Here is a 15,213-nt window from a genome sequence, read left to right as displayed (position 1 = left end):
GAGCAACTATCACTCAGTCATTCATACAGTATTTATCCTTCTCTATCTGATCTATTTCACTTAGCATAATGCCCTCCAAGTCCATCTATGTTGCTGCAAATGGCGAAATATTGTTCTTTTTTATGGCTGAATAGTATTCCATTATATATATGAAAGTGAAAGTGTTAGTTGCTCAGTTGTGTCTGACTCTTTGTGACCCCATGGACTGTAGCCCACCAGGCTCCTCTGTCCATGGAATTGTCCAAGCAAGAATAGTGGAGTGGGCTACCATTTCCTTCTCCAGGGGATCTTCCTGACCCAGGGATCAAACCCAGGTCTCCTGCATCCCAGGCAGATTCTTTACCATTTGAACTACCTGGGAAGCCTGGGTATATATATGTGTGTGTGTGTGTGTGTGTGTGTGTGTGTGTGTGTGTGTGTGTGTGTGTGTGTGTGTGTGTGTATGCTTATGCTTCTTAAGGACCTTTAAGTACTTAAAATGTGCTCCGGAATGAATGAAAGTTCATTATTTGCATGAATTAATATATGAATGAAAATTCAAGTAATATAAAACATACCTAACCAAAATATCGAGACCATAAATAAAAAATCATTAGTAATTTTAATATCTCCATCTACCTGAAATAATAAGTAGTGACTTTAAAATTTCATACAGAGTGCTCCCAACTTTAATAGGTTGTATATTCCTGAAAATATGTTTGGAAGTCAAATTTATGAAAATTGAAGAATTGATTTCAGTTTTAGGAGAATTCTGTTACCAATGATAAAAAAATAAAAAAGATGAAATAGTTAATGGTTCCTGTAATCCAGGCTACGACAATCTGGAAGACGGGGAAAACCCTCATTGGGAGATAGCTCAAAGCACCCCCTGCTTACCAGGAATGTGTAAGCAAGCATATGAGGCATCTCCTTCTCAAATACTGATGACCTTCCCACAGTTCACCTACAGAGGCAATGAGAGCAGGAATATGCTACGTGTATGGAGCCAGGGGGCTTCCCAGGTGGTTCAGGGGTAAAGAACCTGCAAGAACCTGCCTGCCAAGCAGGAGACATGGGTTTGATCCCTCATCAGGAAGATCCCCTGGGAGGAAATGGCAACCCACTCCAGTGTTCTTGCCTGGAAAATCCCATGGACAGAGGAGCCTGGTGGGCTACAGTCCATGGGATAGCAAAAGAGACAGATACAACTTAGTCACTAAACAACAACAGATGGAGCTAGGGTAGAAGAAAGAGGTCTAGCTCTGCCTACTGCCTCCCACTTGCATTAGTGATTTTCCCAGAGCCACCCTGTGAAGATGCCAGTGAGATAGAGAGGGGAGGAACATACAGGACCATCTGCTCTAGATGGTGGAATCTGTGAGCAAGCAACCTCTAACCCCGTGTGGTGCAGAGACTCAGCAAGTGTCCACCCCAGGCAAAGAGGTAAAATAAACATGACTGAGTTCAGGCACCTGGCAGGACAAAAAGATGTAGATTTGGGGAGAAAGGGGGCCTTAGTTGCCACATGCATCCCAGCTTTCTCCAGTAAGAACTGGATCCTTCCCAATGGGACCAACTTGGTAAGTAGCACCAAAATGTGAAAGTTCAACATGATCACTCATCACCTGATAATATGAAAGAGCAATGTCAGTGTGCTATTGAGCACAATCTGGGAAAGGGAGTGATAAGAAGCTGGGTTGTGGAGGCCTGGCCACCTGGCCCTGTTTCATGTGCTGACCCACTTAGCACACATGAGCCTGGTGGCCCAAATTGAAAATTCGAGGGCTCTTTGGCCCTGACATTTGACTTCAGTCTGGCAACCAAAATTCATCTTGGTTTTAATTTGAGAGCTAGTGTTTCTTTCCCAGCCACAGTCTTCCAATTCCCATCTCTCTCTACAGCATCTCGCCCTTGCACTAGTCTCATTTTATATATCTGGACTGAGAAAGGACTGGATTTCACACCTGATTAAAAGAGATTGTATTGCCTGCTGTTTCCTTTTCTTATTCCTTTTCCCTTGTGCACAGGCAGATTTTTATTCTCATGCTTAGTCCTATCCCTGGACACCCGCCATTTCAGGGACAGGCAGGAGCTGGGTTCCTACAACATAGACAGCCAAGCCCTCCATCAGCTATTTCACCACAAGCAGAATCCCCCTCTGGTGCTCACTCCTGCATCAGCCTCATCCATACTGTGCTCACCCGCAGAACACAATCACTTAGAGTACACGATCACATTCAGGAATAGAATTCCTTGAGTGTTCCAGTGAATGCCATCACAGACTGACTATATATTTTTTACTCTAGTGGAAAGATGGGTTACTATTTTAAAACACGCAGAGAACTATTTTTGTCAGTTTTTTTTTTTCCCATTTTACCCCATCAGTTCTATGTTCACACCACCATGGGGGATTTTTGGAGGGAAGGGGGGAGGAAGTGTATCGTGGCATCCCCAGATGCACAAAATCTTTGTAAAGTTGTATGGTTTTGTAGAGTCGAAGGTTTTTTTTTTTTTTTTTTTGAATAGCCCAAAGGCCTATTCACTGCCAATCTAAGAGAGAATGGAGTTAGCATTTTCACACCATTCCTTCCTATACAGTCTCTGAATAACCATCTAATCAAGATTTGTTTTCAATGGGGAACAAATCTTCTACAGTAGAGTATTTCAGATTTATTCCGTTGGAATCTATACATTAATGCCCACTGCATGAAAAGGACCTGTTTCACAAAAGCCTGGACATTGCCTTGCCGTGGCAGAAACTCTTTCCCACTGTATTAGTGTTGAAAATGAAAGAAAGCCTGGGAAAGGACTTGCTTCAGCATTGTGTGCTGGAGGGCCGAGGCATGCTTGAATGGATCGGCAGGGTCCCCCATCACATCTGTACACATATCAGCAAAAACCGATTCAGCCTTTCACAGCTGCTCACTGTGGTGCAGGACCAGTGTGCTGAGACCTTTAAAAATTGTGTCTACAAAAATCCAACAAGGTTTGTCAGGTCAGGTTGTATATGTGCGCAGGTTCAAGTTTGTCTCTGTGGTTTTTAATGAAGTTGGCAACAGCATTACTGCAAAAATCATAACTCAGATTATTTAGCAGACAAGTTTTTGTTATTATTGCTATAGATTTACCTGATTATTTAGACTTGAGTGGATCAGCTGAACAAGCAGTTTGAACTTTTTTTCATGAGTTTGTGTGTGTTTGTGTGTGTGTGCATATATCTATGAATGTGTGTGATATAATGACAGCTCTTGTTGATGACCATATCCATCTCTACAGCAAGCTCCATCATCACTTTCTATGTTGTGAGAATTAGATGGCCCTCAGTCTTCGGGTAATCCAGATTTCATTTGTCAGTGATCCAGTATCATGTGATAAAAAGAGTATCAAGGGGCATGGGATCTAATCCCGCCTCAGCCACTTACTAGCTCTGGAAAACATTGGGTTAGTCATTTAGATACTTTGAAACCTTCAACTTCCTTTTACATCAAATAGTAATAATAGGACCTGTCCAGAAAATATATAGGATTGTTATAAGGAGTAAATGAGTCTATACCTTTGAAAGAGTTTGTACACTGTAAAATGCTACATGGTTATTAATTATTATGATAATTGTGATTGAGCTTCTTCCTAGAATTATCAGAAAGAAGATATGACAACTCAAGTGATATAGCTGTGACTGCTGCTATGAGCAATTGTGTGTTTAAAGAGTGTTTTTATCCGTGTGGAGAAAAATGTTTAATAAATCCATCCTACTCAGAGACGGTGATTTTATCAGAGACTTAGCCAATTTTAGTGCTTACCATTTTACGTAAATGAGAGAGACCTTGGTGATAGTAAAATTGTATATAGAAACTTCTACATTTTAGTGCCAGAACTCTCTTTTATCTCTTGCATTGTTCCATTTATAAGTTTTTTAAAATATGCTTTATTAGATGACTGAGGCTATGAGACAGCACACTAATTTATGGATAGGTACAGAAGTAGCTGGAGGGTACACTGAACAGACCTTATTACACACCTTTACGGCAGACCCATGGACACCTAAGAACCCCAGACATCATTCAGGGACAAAGCATGCAATACAGTGAAGCAGATAAGAGTGTGAACTCTAGACCCAGACTGCTAGGTTCAAATGCGAGCTCAACCACCAACTACCTGTGTGGCCTTGAGTGGTTTCCTAGTTCCTCTGGCCTCAGTTTCCTCATCTGAAATATGGGGATAATAATACTACTGATATCATAGGATTGTTGTGAGGACTCAATGAAATAATGTACATAAAGTAGTTAAAACTTGACACTCTTAAAAAAAAAAATCACTCTTGTTATTATCACAGTGCACAAGCATGAGGGACTCAGTAAGACATTAGAATATGATCTGCTGACTGGTTTCCTAAATTTTCTTTTCTAGGTTTTTGAGGCCTTCCTCTGGTGCTATGTTTTGTATTAACAGTTATAGGGGATTCACCTTGATTCCTTAACCTGGCAAGGACAATTTGTTTTATATAAAAGGAAAAAGAGAAACAGTCATCTAATGAAATATTTTAGACACATTAACAGACCTAATAGAAATTGGAAGGAAAAGGAATTCTCTTATGAAAAAATTTGCACAAATCATATCACTCAAAGAGAACATAGAGCCTGTAGGCAGCATTTATTAAGTTTAGTGGATTTCTGTGAGGCTGACTAAATGTAAAGTGGGAGCAAAGGAAATGAATGAGTATATAAGGATGCAATCACACCAGCTGTGATGGTACCACACCAGATGGATAGTACCACAGTAGAAAAGCTAGTTGAGCTCAGACTTCTCTGAGCAGGTCCTCTTTCCTAAGGCAGAGGAGAAAGAACCTGAGGAGGTGGTCATTCCTCTGTGTGCAAGCCATTACCTCTGGGTTACTTATAACAAAACACAGGGATCTGGGTCACACCAACAATCTATACCTGGGTCACCTAGTTTTGAAAGCCTACTTACTTGGCTTCCCTCAAGCTAATCTTTCAGTTGTGAAGGCAAGAATGGGGAATGACTGAAGAATGATGTGGAGAGAGGGATTCTTTAGAGAGCTAAAGTAAAAAAAAAAAAAATAGGAAAGCCCTAAGTCTAGTGTTATAGACACTTGTTTTCCTTCTCAATCTGGGATCTAGGTGTTACCAACCTATCTCTTGTCTGCACAGCCTAGGATATAAGGGTGGCAATAGGTCAGGCTGTCCACATGTTCCACGTAGTTGAGTGCTGCCTTCCTCCTGGCAACTGTCTGATATATCCCTCTTGTAAGCGTAGAGAGCACCCAATTCCTGCAATAATTGTACATCCCACTCCAGGTTAACCCTACTGTCCTGACCTACTTACTAACAGTCCTCCTAAGTGCCCAGTTTGAATGACGAATATGGTCACCTAGTGTATTCCAGTCTCCCAGGTCAACACTGCCATCTCTGACCTTTCTAACATTTCTTCTTCATTAAGCCTCAGAAAATTCAGAAGACCACCATATAACATACAACCACCCTAGAAAGTACTCAAACAGGTCTCACCAAAGAGGATAAGAAAAATGCACAGATACAAGAAGATTGCATTCTAGAGCCTGTCCCTCCACTGGAAAACATGGTGGTAGCTATTTTATGTCTATCTTAGCTGACTTTTCCAAGAATTTTTGCATATGTGGTGTGGATTTGCAGAATGTGCCATGTTAATTAACAGGAAGGGAATTAAATATTGTGGTCATGAATAAAATAAGGAATTTTGATAAATTGAGAAAAATACAAGCTTTCCCAAAGGACCTGGGCTTAGGCCTGTCTAAAGTGGAGGCAGAGTTTCCTGAGAACAAGTCTTCATTTGCCTTTTGGTTCTTATTTGCTGAAGCTGTAGGAAAAGCAGGCAATGACCTATCTGTTTTTTAGACTGCTGTACTTCAACTGACAACCCTGGCTGAAGGTCTAGGGGATCAATTATTGATTCAGTACCCCCAAATAGCTGGGGCCCTGTTGCCACAAAATCCAAGGCCTTGTTACCATAGGACATCATACCCACAGGTCAACCTGATGCAAAGCCTATCCATCTTGGCACAGAGCCTGCTTGTGTCTGCACAGGGGTGCTGCTAGGAGCCATGAGCATTGCCCACCTGAGACCCAAATGTTAGGGATGCAGCCAGCTTGCTCTGACCCACGCCCTGTGTTGTGTCTGTCTCACCGTGCAGGTGACATCAGTTGCAAGGGGATGACCGAGCGCATTCACAGCATCAACCTTCACAACTTCAGCAATTCCGTGCTCGAGACCCTCAACGAGCAGCGCAACCGTGGCCACTTCTGTGACGTGACGGTGCGCATCCACGGGAGCATGCTGCGCGCACACCGCTGCGTGCTGGCCGCCGGCAGCCCCTTCTTCCAGGACAAGCTGCTGCTGGGCTACAGCGACATCGAGATCCCATCGGTGGTGTCGGTGCAGTCGGTGCAAAAGCTCATTGACTTCATGTACAGCGGCGTGCTGCGCGTCTCTCAGTCGGAAGCCCTGCAGATCCTCACGGCCGCCAGCATCCTGCAGATCAAAACGGTCATCGATGAGTGCACGCGCATCGTGTCGCAGAACGTGGGTGATGTGTTCCCGGGGATCCAGGACTCAGGCCAGGACACACCACGGGGCACTCCCGAGTCGGGCACCTCGGGCCAGAGCAGCGACACCGAGTCAGGCTACCTGCAGAGCCACCCGCAGCACAGCGTGGACAGGATCTACTCGGCGCTGTACGCCTGCTCCATGCAGAACGGCAGCGGCGAGCGCTCCTTCTACAGCGGCGCAGTAGTCAGCCACCACGAGACGGCACTTGGCCTGCCCCGCGACCACCACATAGAAGACCCCAGCTGGATCACGCGCATCCACGAGCGCTCGCAGCAGATGGAGCGCTACCTGTCCACCACTCCCGAGACCACGCACTGCCGCAAGCAGCCCCGGCCCGTGCGCATACAGACCCTGGTGGGCAACATCCATATCAAGCAGGAGATGGAGGACGACTACGACTACTACGGGCAGCAAAGGGTGCAGATCCTGGAGCGCAATGAGTCCGAGGAGTGCACGGAAGACACCGACCAGGCCGAGGGCACCGAGAGTGAGCCCAAGGGCGAAAGCTTCGACTCGGGCGTCAGCTCCTCCATAGGCACCGAGCCCGACTCCGTGGAGCAGCAGTTTGGGCCCGGGGCGGCGCGGGACAGCCAGGCCGAACCCGCCCAACCTGAGCAGGCCGCGGAAGCCCCGGCCGAGGGCGCCCCGCAGCCGCACCAGCTAGAGACCGGTGCCTCCTCCCCCGAAAGAAGCAACGAGGTGGAGATGGACAACACGGTGATCACTGTCAGCAACAGCTCCGACAAAAGTGTCCTGCAGCAGCCTTCGGTCAACACGTCCATCGGGCAGCCATTGCCAAGTACCCAGCTCTACTTACGCCAGACCGAAACCCTCACCAGCAACTTGAGGATGCCTCTGACCTTAACCAGCAACACGCAGGTCATTGGCACAGCCGGTAACACCTACCTGCCGGCCCTCTTCACTACCCAGCCGGCGGGCAGCGGCCCCAAGCCTTTCCTCTTCAGCCTGCCGCAGCCCCTGGCAGGCCAGCAGACCCAGTTTGTGACAGTGTCCCAGCCCGGCTTGTCGACCTTTACTGCACAGCTGCCAGCGCCACAGCCCCTGGCCCCATCCGCAGGCCACAGCACAGCCAGTGGGCAGGGCGAAAAAAAGCCTTATGAGTGCACTCTCTGCAACAAGACTTTCACCGCCAAACAGAACTACGTCAAGCACATGTTCGTACACACAGGTGAGTGCGGCCGCTGGAAGACTGGCAGCAGGGGGGAGAGGCCCAGGGGGCTGGAGGAAGGGAGGGGCAGGACCTGTAGGTGGAAGGGAAAGTAGGAATCATCTTTCAGATTTTACAGAAAGACATATTGTAAACCATCTTCTAGAAGCCCCAACTATGCCCCCACCCCACGAACCAAGCATCCTATCACCAAAAGACAAAATCACAGAAACCCTTTGTGGGAAAGGGCCAAATGAGAAAACCTGATACAGAATTTGCAGGCACAACCTCCCTTAAATACATTGAACTTTGAAACATATTTTTGATCCTAGATGTTTAAAACTAGAAAAGTCCTTGCAGATCATACACTCCAGTCACCTCATTTTACAGACCCAAGTCGTATAAGCCAAACAGGAATAAGGGTTTCAGTCTGTAGTAAGTTTCATTTGAACCAACAGCTTGAAGAGGCCACAGCAAGGCTAATGCCAGTGGAGGCTACACTTACAGTCCCTGAAATGAAGAGGGGTGATAAGCTCACTGTTTTCTAGTGCTAGTTCTCTATTCTCCACATCTAGAGACCACAATCAGTTCTGGGTTCTCCTGTTTAAAAGGACAGTAGACTCTTTGGGGCACACTCAGAGGAGTATGATTAAGATGGAAACGGTCGTGAAGCCATGGCATATGAGTCATGTTTGAAGGTGCTAGAGGTGTTTGGCAGTGCGTAGGTTTGAATTGAAAGTGCCTACTGAGCTTTGTCAGCTTGGCAAAATTACTTAACATTTCTATACATCAGTTTCCTTGTCTATATGATGGGGATAATAGTGATAGTAGTGCTGTTTTGAGGATTAAATGAGTTAATACATATGAAATTCCTAAAGCAATCTCCAGCACATAATAAGCACTCTATAAATGTTAGCTATTGTTCACACTTTTAACATTATTTAAATGATTTGAGGGAAGATACATTAAGCTTGTTCCATTTGTGTTCACATATATAGAAATGGACCAATGATTAGAAGCTATAAAGATATTTAATTAAATAAAAGAGGAAGTTTAAGCAGAAATGCTTTAAAGATAGGTAGACAACCTCCAAAGGGAGCATGAGTTCCTATAATTAGAGGTGTTCAAGGAGAGAATAAATGATCATTTCATAGTGATTTGTTATAGAGGGGATTCAGTTATTCATCAGGTGAGTAGTTGGGCAAGATAGTGCTTCATTCCTGGAGCGAATGATTCTAGAGCAAAGATCTCCTGACCTCCCAGCCAGTGAGTGCCCTTTCCTAGTTCTACAATGGACCAGACAGAAGTGAGAACTCCATGGGTGCTCCTCCATATAAGGGACTATACATGTGATATGATTTCACATGGATTCTCTTATACTAAAAGTAACTAACTCAATGATGATCACCATATTTGAAATTCCTATTATGAGAGTCATAATTCCTACTATGAGGAATTATATAATTCCTATTATGAGGAATTTCAACACGATGGACATGAATTTGAGAAGGCTCTGAGAGTTGGTAAGGGACAAGGAAGCCTGGTGTGCTGCAGTCCATGGGGTCGGACACAACTGAGCAACTGAACTGAACTGAACTGATTATGAGAGTCATTCATCTGCTAACCTTCTAGTTCTAGAATATCTCTGTTAAATGACAAATAAATTGTCAGGGGAAAGTTATATACCTGAATTACAATACATGAAAATAAGTTAGTTCCTCAAAGCAACCTTGTTTCTCAGGTCAGCCAGCAGGACTAGCTAGGGGACAGAACATAAAGCAGTTCAATTTAAATTGGGAAATAGAAGGGAAGGACTGCAACAGACATACCAACATGGAAGTGAACAATTGAAACAGAACATTACTTAAGACGAAATTTTCCTTCTGTGCAGTTCAACTTAAATCAGAAAAATATGTAAATCTATGTATGTGCCCTTGTGTGAATCAGTTCTTAAAGATGACAGTTTTCATACCTCTAAAAATCAGAGTGACTACTACTGAATTTAGGAAAAAAATCAGGTAGTGGTAAGTCACTGTATTTACTTAGAGTACATGTGAATATCTAATAACCTGAGGTCAATCGAGGACATTTTCCATGTGGTATGGTATCATCATTATTTAGTAAATTAATCGAATAGTAATATTTTTATTTATATGGCAATTTATGATTTACAGGGTATTCTCCCATAGTTTATGTCCTTTCCTCCTCTGAGTACCTACCTTGTAAATCCATCAAATTAAGGATTAAGGGGGAAAAAGAGACCATTTGTGGAGATGTATTCTTAACCAAAGTTGACGTCTCTGTTCTTGGATCCATGAAGGTTTCTACTCTCCCCATGTTTGCATCTCTTCCAGTAGACCCAGCAGATATAAAGTTTACATACTCTATTAGATCACATGTCAAAATAAGGCTTTAAATCTGGAGCATAACATTTTTTGGTGTACTACAGAAAATTGTCTCTTTGGTGTATGAACATATTTATTCAATTTTACCAAAGGATTCTGTGGTTAACCCAAATAACTAGATTTGCCCATAAGAAAACCAGCAATGGATTTGCAAATTTAGACATCATAGATACAAAGGCTACAAGTAAAGTCATTTTATAAATCTGAGTTATGCTCAAAGGCATAACTCTGGTAAACTATGAAGTTCCTCATAACTTATAAAGGTCTTTGTAATGGTGTGTATAACCTGACTACATCCAGGAACAATAAATAATGTACATCTATCACTTGCGTACCTTATCTAAAAGAATCAACACTTCCATTTCACCCCCAAATCATTTGGCAGTGGCAGTTTGGAATGGTCAGCTCTCTATCAATACTTGTCTAAGTGAAGAAGTCTATAACCTAACAAAGTTTAGGAACAATTGGTCTCGGTTTTCAAAAGGCAAGACAGCCTGAACATATGGAAGTAATTCAGCACCTGGACTCACTTTGGCTGACATTTCAAAACAAAGTTCTCTCCAGTGTCTTGAGAAAACATCAAAAAAGTGGAGCCTCACAGCTTTACAGGAGCCCAGTGGAAATGATAAAAATCCACAGCAAAGAGTCCAAATGTTAGTCTAAAATAAGATTCTAGAAAGTCCTGGGTATACTGGAAGAGTAGAGATGGATTCTGCTTCCTACCTTTAGTCTAACCAAAAAGAATCTTACTAGGAAAGAGTAGCTTTACAGAGTTAAAAGGAAAAAAACTTAGGTTCTCAGCATCACAGCCACTATGCATGGTAACCAGCTTTGCAGTTTAGCAACTGCAACTTTTAATGAATATGATACTTGCTTTCAAGGATTGGGGGCTTCCCTGGTGGTTCAGTTGGTAAAGAATCCGCCTGAAGTGCAGGAGACCTGGGTTTGATCCCTGGGTTGGGAAGATCCACTGGAGAAGGGAATAGCTACCCACTCTAGTATTATGGCCTGGAGAATTCCATAGACTGTATAGTCTATGGGGTCGCAAACAATCAGACACAACTGAGCAACTTTCACACTTTCAGTGATTGGAGAGACTCAGTTCTGAGATATGAATTCCAAATACAATTTGTGTAAGTCTATGTTAATGATCCACATAGTCATTAAAAGGACATGTTTGCTACAAATAAGTAGTCCATCATGTTGACCTTGGAGCTCACCTCTACCTTAGCGCACCAAGGGAGCGTAGGTTGTCGAGCATATTCCCTGATGATTGTAGCACTGATACTTAGAATGGGGACGTAAGAGAAAGATGACTGTGCTGGAATTAATTATTTGGGTTCAGTTTTGGTTCCTCTAATTGTGACCATACACAAGTCACTTAATTTCATTACCCTTAGTTTGTTTGAGCTTAAAGTAGAAGCAATAATTTTCCTGCCTTTTGAGCTACTGTAAAGGTATTATGCATGTGAGAGCTCTGCATAAAAGGTAAAGTACTACTTAATGCTTTCTTTAAAAAAATCATCCTCATCACCTTAGCCTCCTCCTCCCAGAGACACTGAGTTTATTTGCTCTGTCTCCAATCTCTGAGTAATAACTGTCAACATGTTTCCTTCCTCGTTGGAATTCAAATGCCAAAGCAATGTGATACCCCTTGGGTTTCCCTTGAACTTCCTCCATAGCATGAATTTTTTTTTTCATTCCTTAAAGATTTTTTAAAGAAAATCTCTCACTAAACCACTCTATCTACTGCCAGACAAACCATGAAAGGACTTCATCTCTTCTAGGAATTTCTCAAGTTTGCTTTACTGAAGTTTAATAAATGTTGTGGGGCAGGAAAACAAGAGTTAAAGACACATTTAAAAACAAGAGAATTAGAGAAAAAGCAAAGCTAACGCGAACCATCCTCTCATGGAACAAAGCAGGACTCCTCTGTGCCCTCTCCCAAGAGAAAAAGCAAAAAAAGGCATGGGATGGCACGGAAAGACAGAGGGCACAGGAGGATAAGCCTGGGGTGAATGTGGGCATGGAAGGCAAGCAATAGGGAAAATTCAAAGATAACATGGGAGCAGTGCTTCTCAAGGTGTGATCCCCACAACAGCAACATGTACATTCTTGAGTCCATCCCAGACCTGAATGGGAACCCAGTGACCTATGTCTTAACAAGCCCTGATTCACACTGAGTTGGGAATCACTTCCCTAGATGGCCTGGGTGATTAGGAGGAGGATGACTTCAGGTTGTTTTTGTTATATAACATTGTTCCCCAAAATTCCACTCACAAGAACCTATGTGTTTAAAAAAGTAAATCAGAGTACTGAACAACAGCTTGATTTTATAGTGATAAACTATGTTAATGGAAGCAAATATCTTGCATATTCAAGGTTCCATGGCAAATGTACTCCTTTGGGCACTTAACATTATAACAATAACTTAACTTATAGCAATAACTTAACATATAACAATGACTTATTATAATTGTGCTGTGCTTAGTCACTCAGTCATGTGTGACTCTTTGCAACCCTGTGGACTGTAGCCCACCAGGCTCCTCTGTCTGTGAGGATTCTCCTGGCAAGAATACTGGAGTGGATTGCCATGCCCTCCTCCAGGGGATCTTCCCAACCCAACGATCAAACCCAGGTCTCCCACATTGCAGGCAGATTCTTTACCATCTGAGCCACCAGGGAAGTCCATGAATACTGGAGTGGCTAGCCTATCCCTTCTCCAGGGGATCTTCCTGACCAAGAAATTGAACTGGGGTCTCCTGCATTGTAGGTGGATTCTTTGCCAACTGAGCCACCTGGGAAGCCCTATATTATCATTACATGAGTGTTTTTATGCTTTCCCATTAGAATGTAAACTTTATGAAAGCAGAAACAATTTTATATATAATTATACGATATATAACATATATATCTTACGCTTCAATATACCCAACATAATACCTTCCACATGGTAAACATTCAGAAAATATTTGATCAATGAATGAACTGAATTCTTCTCTAATGATATCTAATCACTTTCAAAAGGGAAAAAAATTTTTTCCCACAGAGTGTTTTATTTATTTTAGGACGTAGCTCCATAGAAATAATGCAAATATACTTTGTACATTTATATAAGTACTCTGCAATGATCGGAACAAATTTCAGATACCAGATTCTGTTTGTTTGTACCATGCTCTATACAACAAAATTGCATACAGAATTACAAGGCTGACAAAGATGGAATTCAGGGTATTTCTTTATCACCAGGTATAAGGTTGCCAGACTTAGAAAACAAAAGCACAAGATGCCCAGATGAATTTTTGGATAAACAACAAATTTTTTTTTTAGTCTAACTATACCCCTTCAATATTTGTGATGTACTTATACTAAAAAAGTGTTCATTGTTTACCTGAAATCTAGATTTAACTGGGTGCCATGTATTTTACCTGGCACTGCTGTCCAGGTGGAACTTTCTTTTAAGAGCCAGTGTTAGGACTTCTGCTTTAAAATCCATAGATGAATACAGGATTGCATATGTATTTGCTTAACAAATATTGGTTGAGTGAATGAATGAATGTTCAAATACATAAGCATACTTTCCAGGAGAATTTAATTTGGGGAACTTATATATAAATTCATTATTTTCTTACCAAGACTTAAATTTCTTTTTCTTCTCTTTTTTTTTCTATATACAAAGACTGTATTGTACCTGTGTTCCCACTTGTGTTTTCTTTACCAACAAGTGGTAGACATGTGGACCTTTTCCGAATCATAGTATCAACTCAGTGGTCACTAATGCCCATTAGTGTTCTCTGCAGAATTGATCGTTTTCTCTGTTACTTTGAGATGCTCAGCTATTTTGGCCTTGAATTTTACATAAATAGATATGATGATAGTAACATAACAATGGTATCCATAGAGTAATAACAGTGCGATCAAGATCGTGATGTTATAATCCTCATATAGAGCTTGGCTACTAATTGTACCAAGCCAGTGCAGTAACAAATGAGTATAAGGTTTGAAGTGAGAAAGCCTTGATTTTACCAGTTTCTGAGTGACTTTAGGTAAATTCTGTAATCAATCTGAGCCTCATTTTCTTGTCATGTAAGATACAGATCTTAACAGTACTTAGTACTGAAGGATAGGGGAAAATGTTAACATCTACCCGCTCATAAAGTTGTAAGAAAAGTCAGGTAATGTGGATGAAGGTCCCTGACATCTTTAAAAATCTTCTTGACATCAAAATTTTTACTTGTCACTAAAGCCACAGAGGTCTTATAAATGCAGTGTGTCCCCACTAGGCAATTCCACCCCTTCCCAGATAGCCTCACAGTCCAAGCTGGCACCAGGACTACACCCCCTAACCCCAGACTGGGAGAAAGGCTGGTAGGTGGTCTTGAATGTCCCCCTCCAACTAGACCTCTCTGGTGGAAAGCAGATTCTTCAGCCAGTGAAGGCTCTGCATGACTCCATCTGAGCACCTTCCATTCTTGTCACTGGACCTTTCCCCCTTTCTGTTCCAATCTTGATTGTCCCCATTCAGAGGACTTGGAATTTCCAAGACCCCTTCTGCTTTCCTTGGTAGTAGCCACCTCCTCCTGCACCTACTCATCCCTCCCTGCTCTCTGCCCCCTTAGCAAACACCACGTTTTCTGTACACTGCCCCACACTGTACTCACCTGAAGGAAGGTGTATGCCAGAGCAAATGATGGAGAGGCCGAGAGAATGCGAGAACTAGATGGGAACAGTATTTCAAAAAAATGTCCAGTAACAGCAGTCACTGTCCTCTTTGCAGCCTAGGAAAAGCCTGATTAGAATGAAAAAGAATCCACAGAATAAATGGATTCTTGCTGAGCCCCCAGTTCAGAGGTCGCTCTTCAGAATTGGAATGCCTCAGCCTCAAATTTTTTGGCAGACCTTCTGCACCCTCTAACCTAAAAATATCTTTCTTCCTCTCTTTTTTTTCTCACTGTCAGTCATGGTAGAGTGTCAGCCCCAGTCCACAAGAAGGAGTTGAAAAGTGATGCTTTAGAAAGCAGGCATCCGAAACTGGAGAAAAATATATGCATTCACTAT

The 15,213-nt window shown here is 42.6% G+C and overlaps 1 protein-coding gene across 43 annotated transcripts in view; it reads left to right on the top strand.

The window, feature by feature from the left end:
• Window positions 1-15,213, top strand: part of ZBTB20 (zinc finger and BTB domain containing 20) — an 846,256-nt gene that overhangs the window by 818,724 nt on the left and 12,319 nt on the right. For all 43 annotated transcript variants that reach the window (XM_043474915.1, XM_043474934.1, XM_043474916.1 and 40 more), the window contains one exon: window positions 6,167-7,771. In XM_043474915.1, coding sequence (XP_043330850.1) covers window positions 6,167-7,771 — 1,605 coding nt within the window. The remainder of the gene's footprint in view (window positions 1-6,166; window positions 7,772-15,213) is intronic.

This window comes from Cervus canadensis, chromosome 7 (assembly GCF_019320065.1).
Source record: "Cervus canadensis isolate Bull #8, Minnesota chromosome 7, ASM1932006v1, whole genome shotgun sequence".
Classification (NCBI taxonomy): Eukaryota; Metazoa; Chordata; class Mammalia; order Artiodactyla; family Cervidae; genus Cervus; species Cervus canadensis.
The sequence above is the reverse complement of the archived record's forward strand: the minus strand, read 5'-3'. Positions and strand labels throughout refer to the sequence as shown.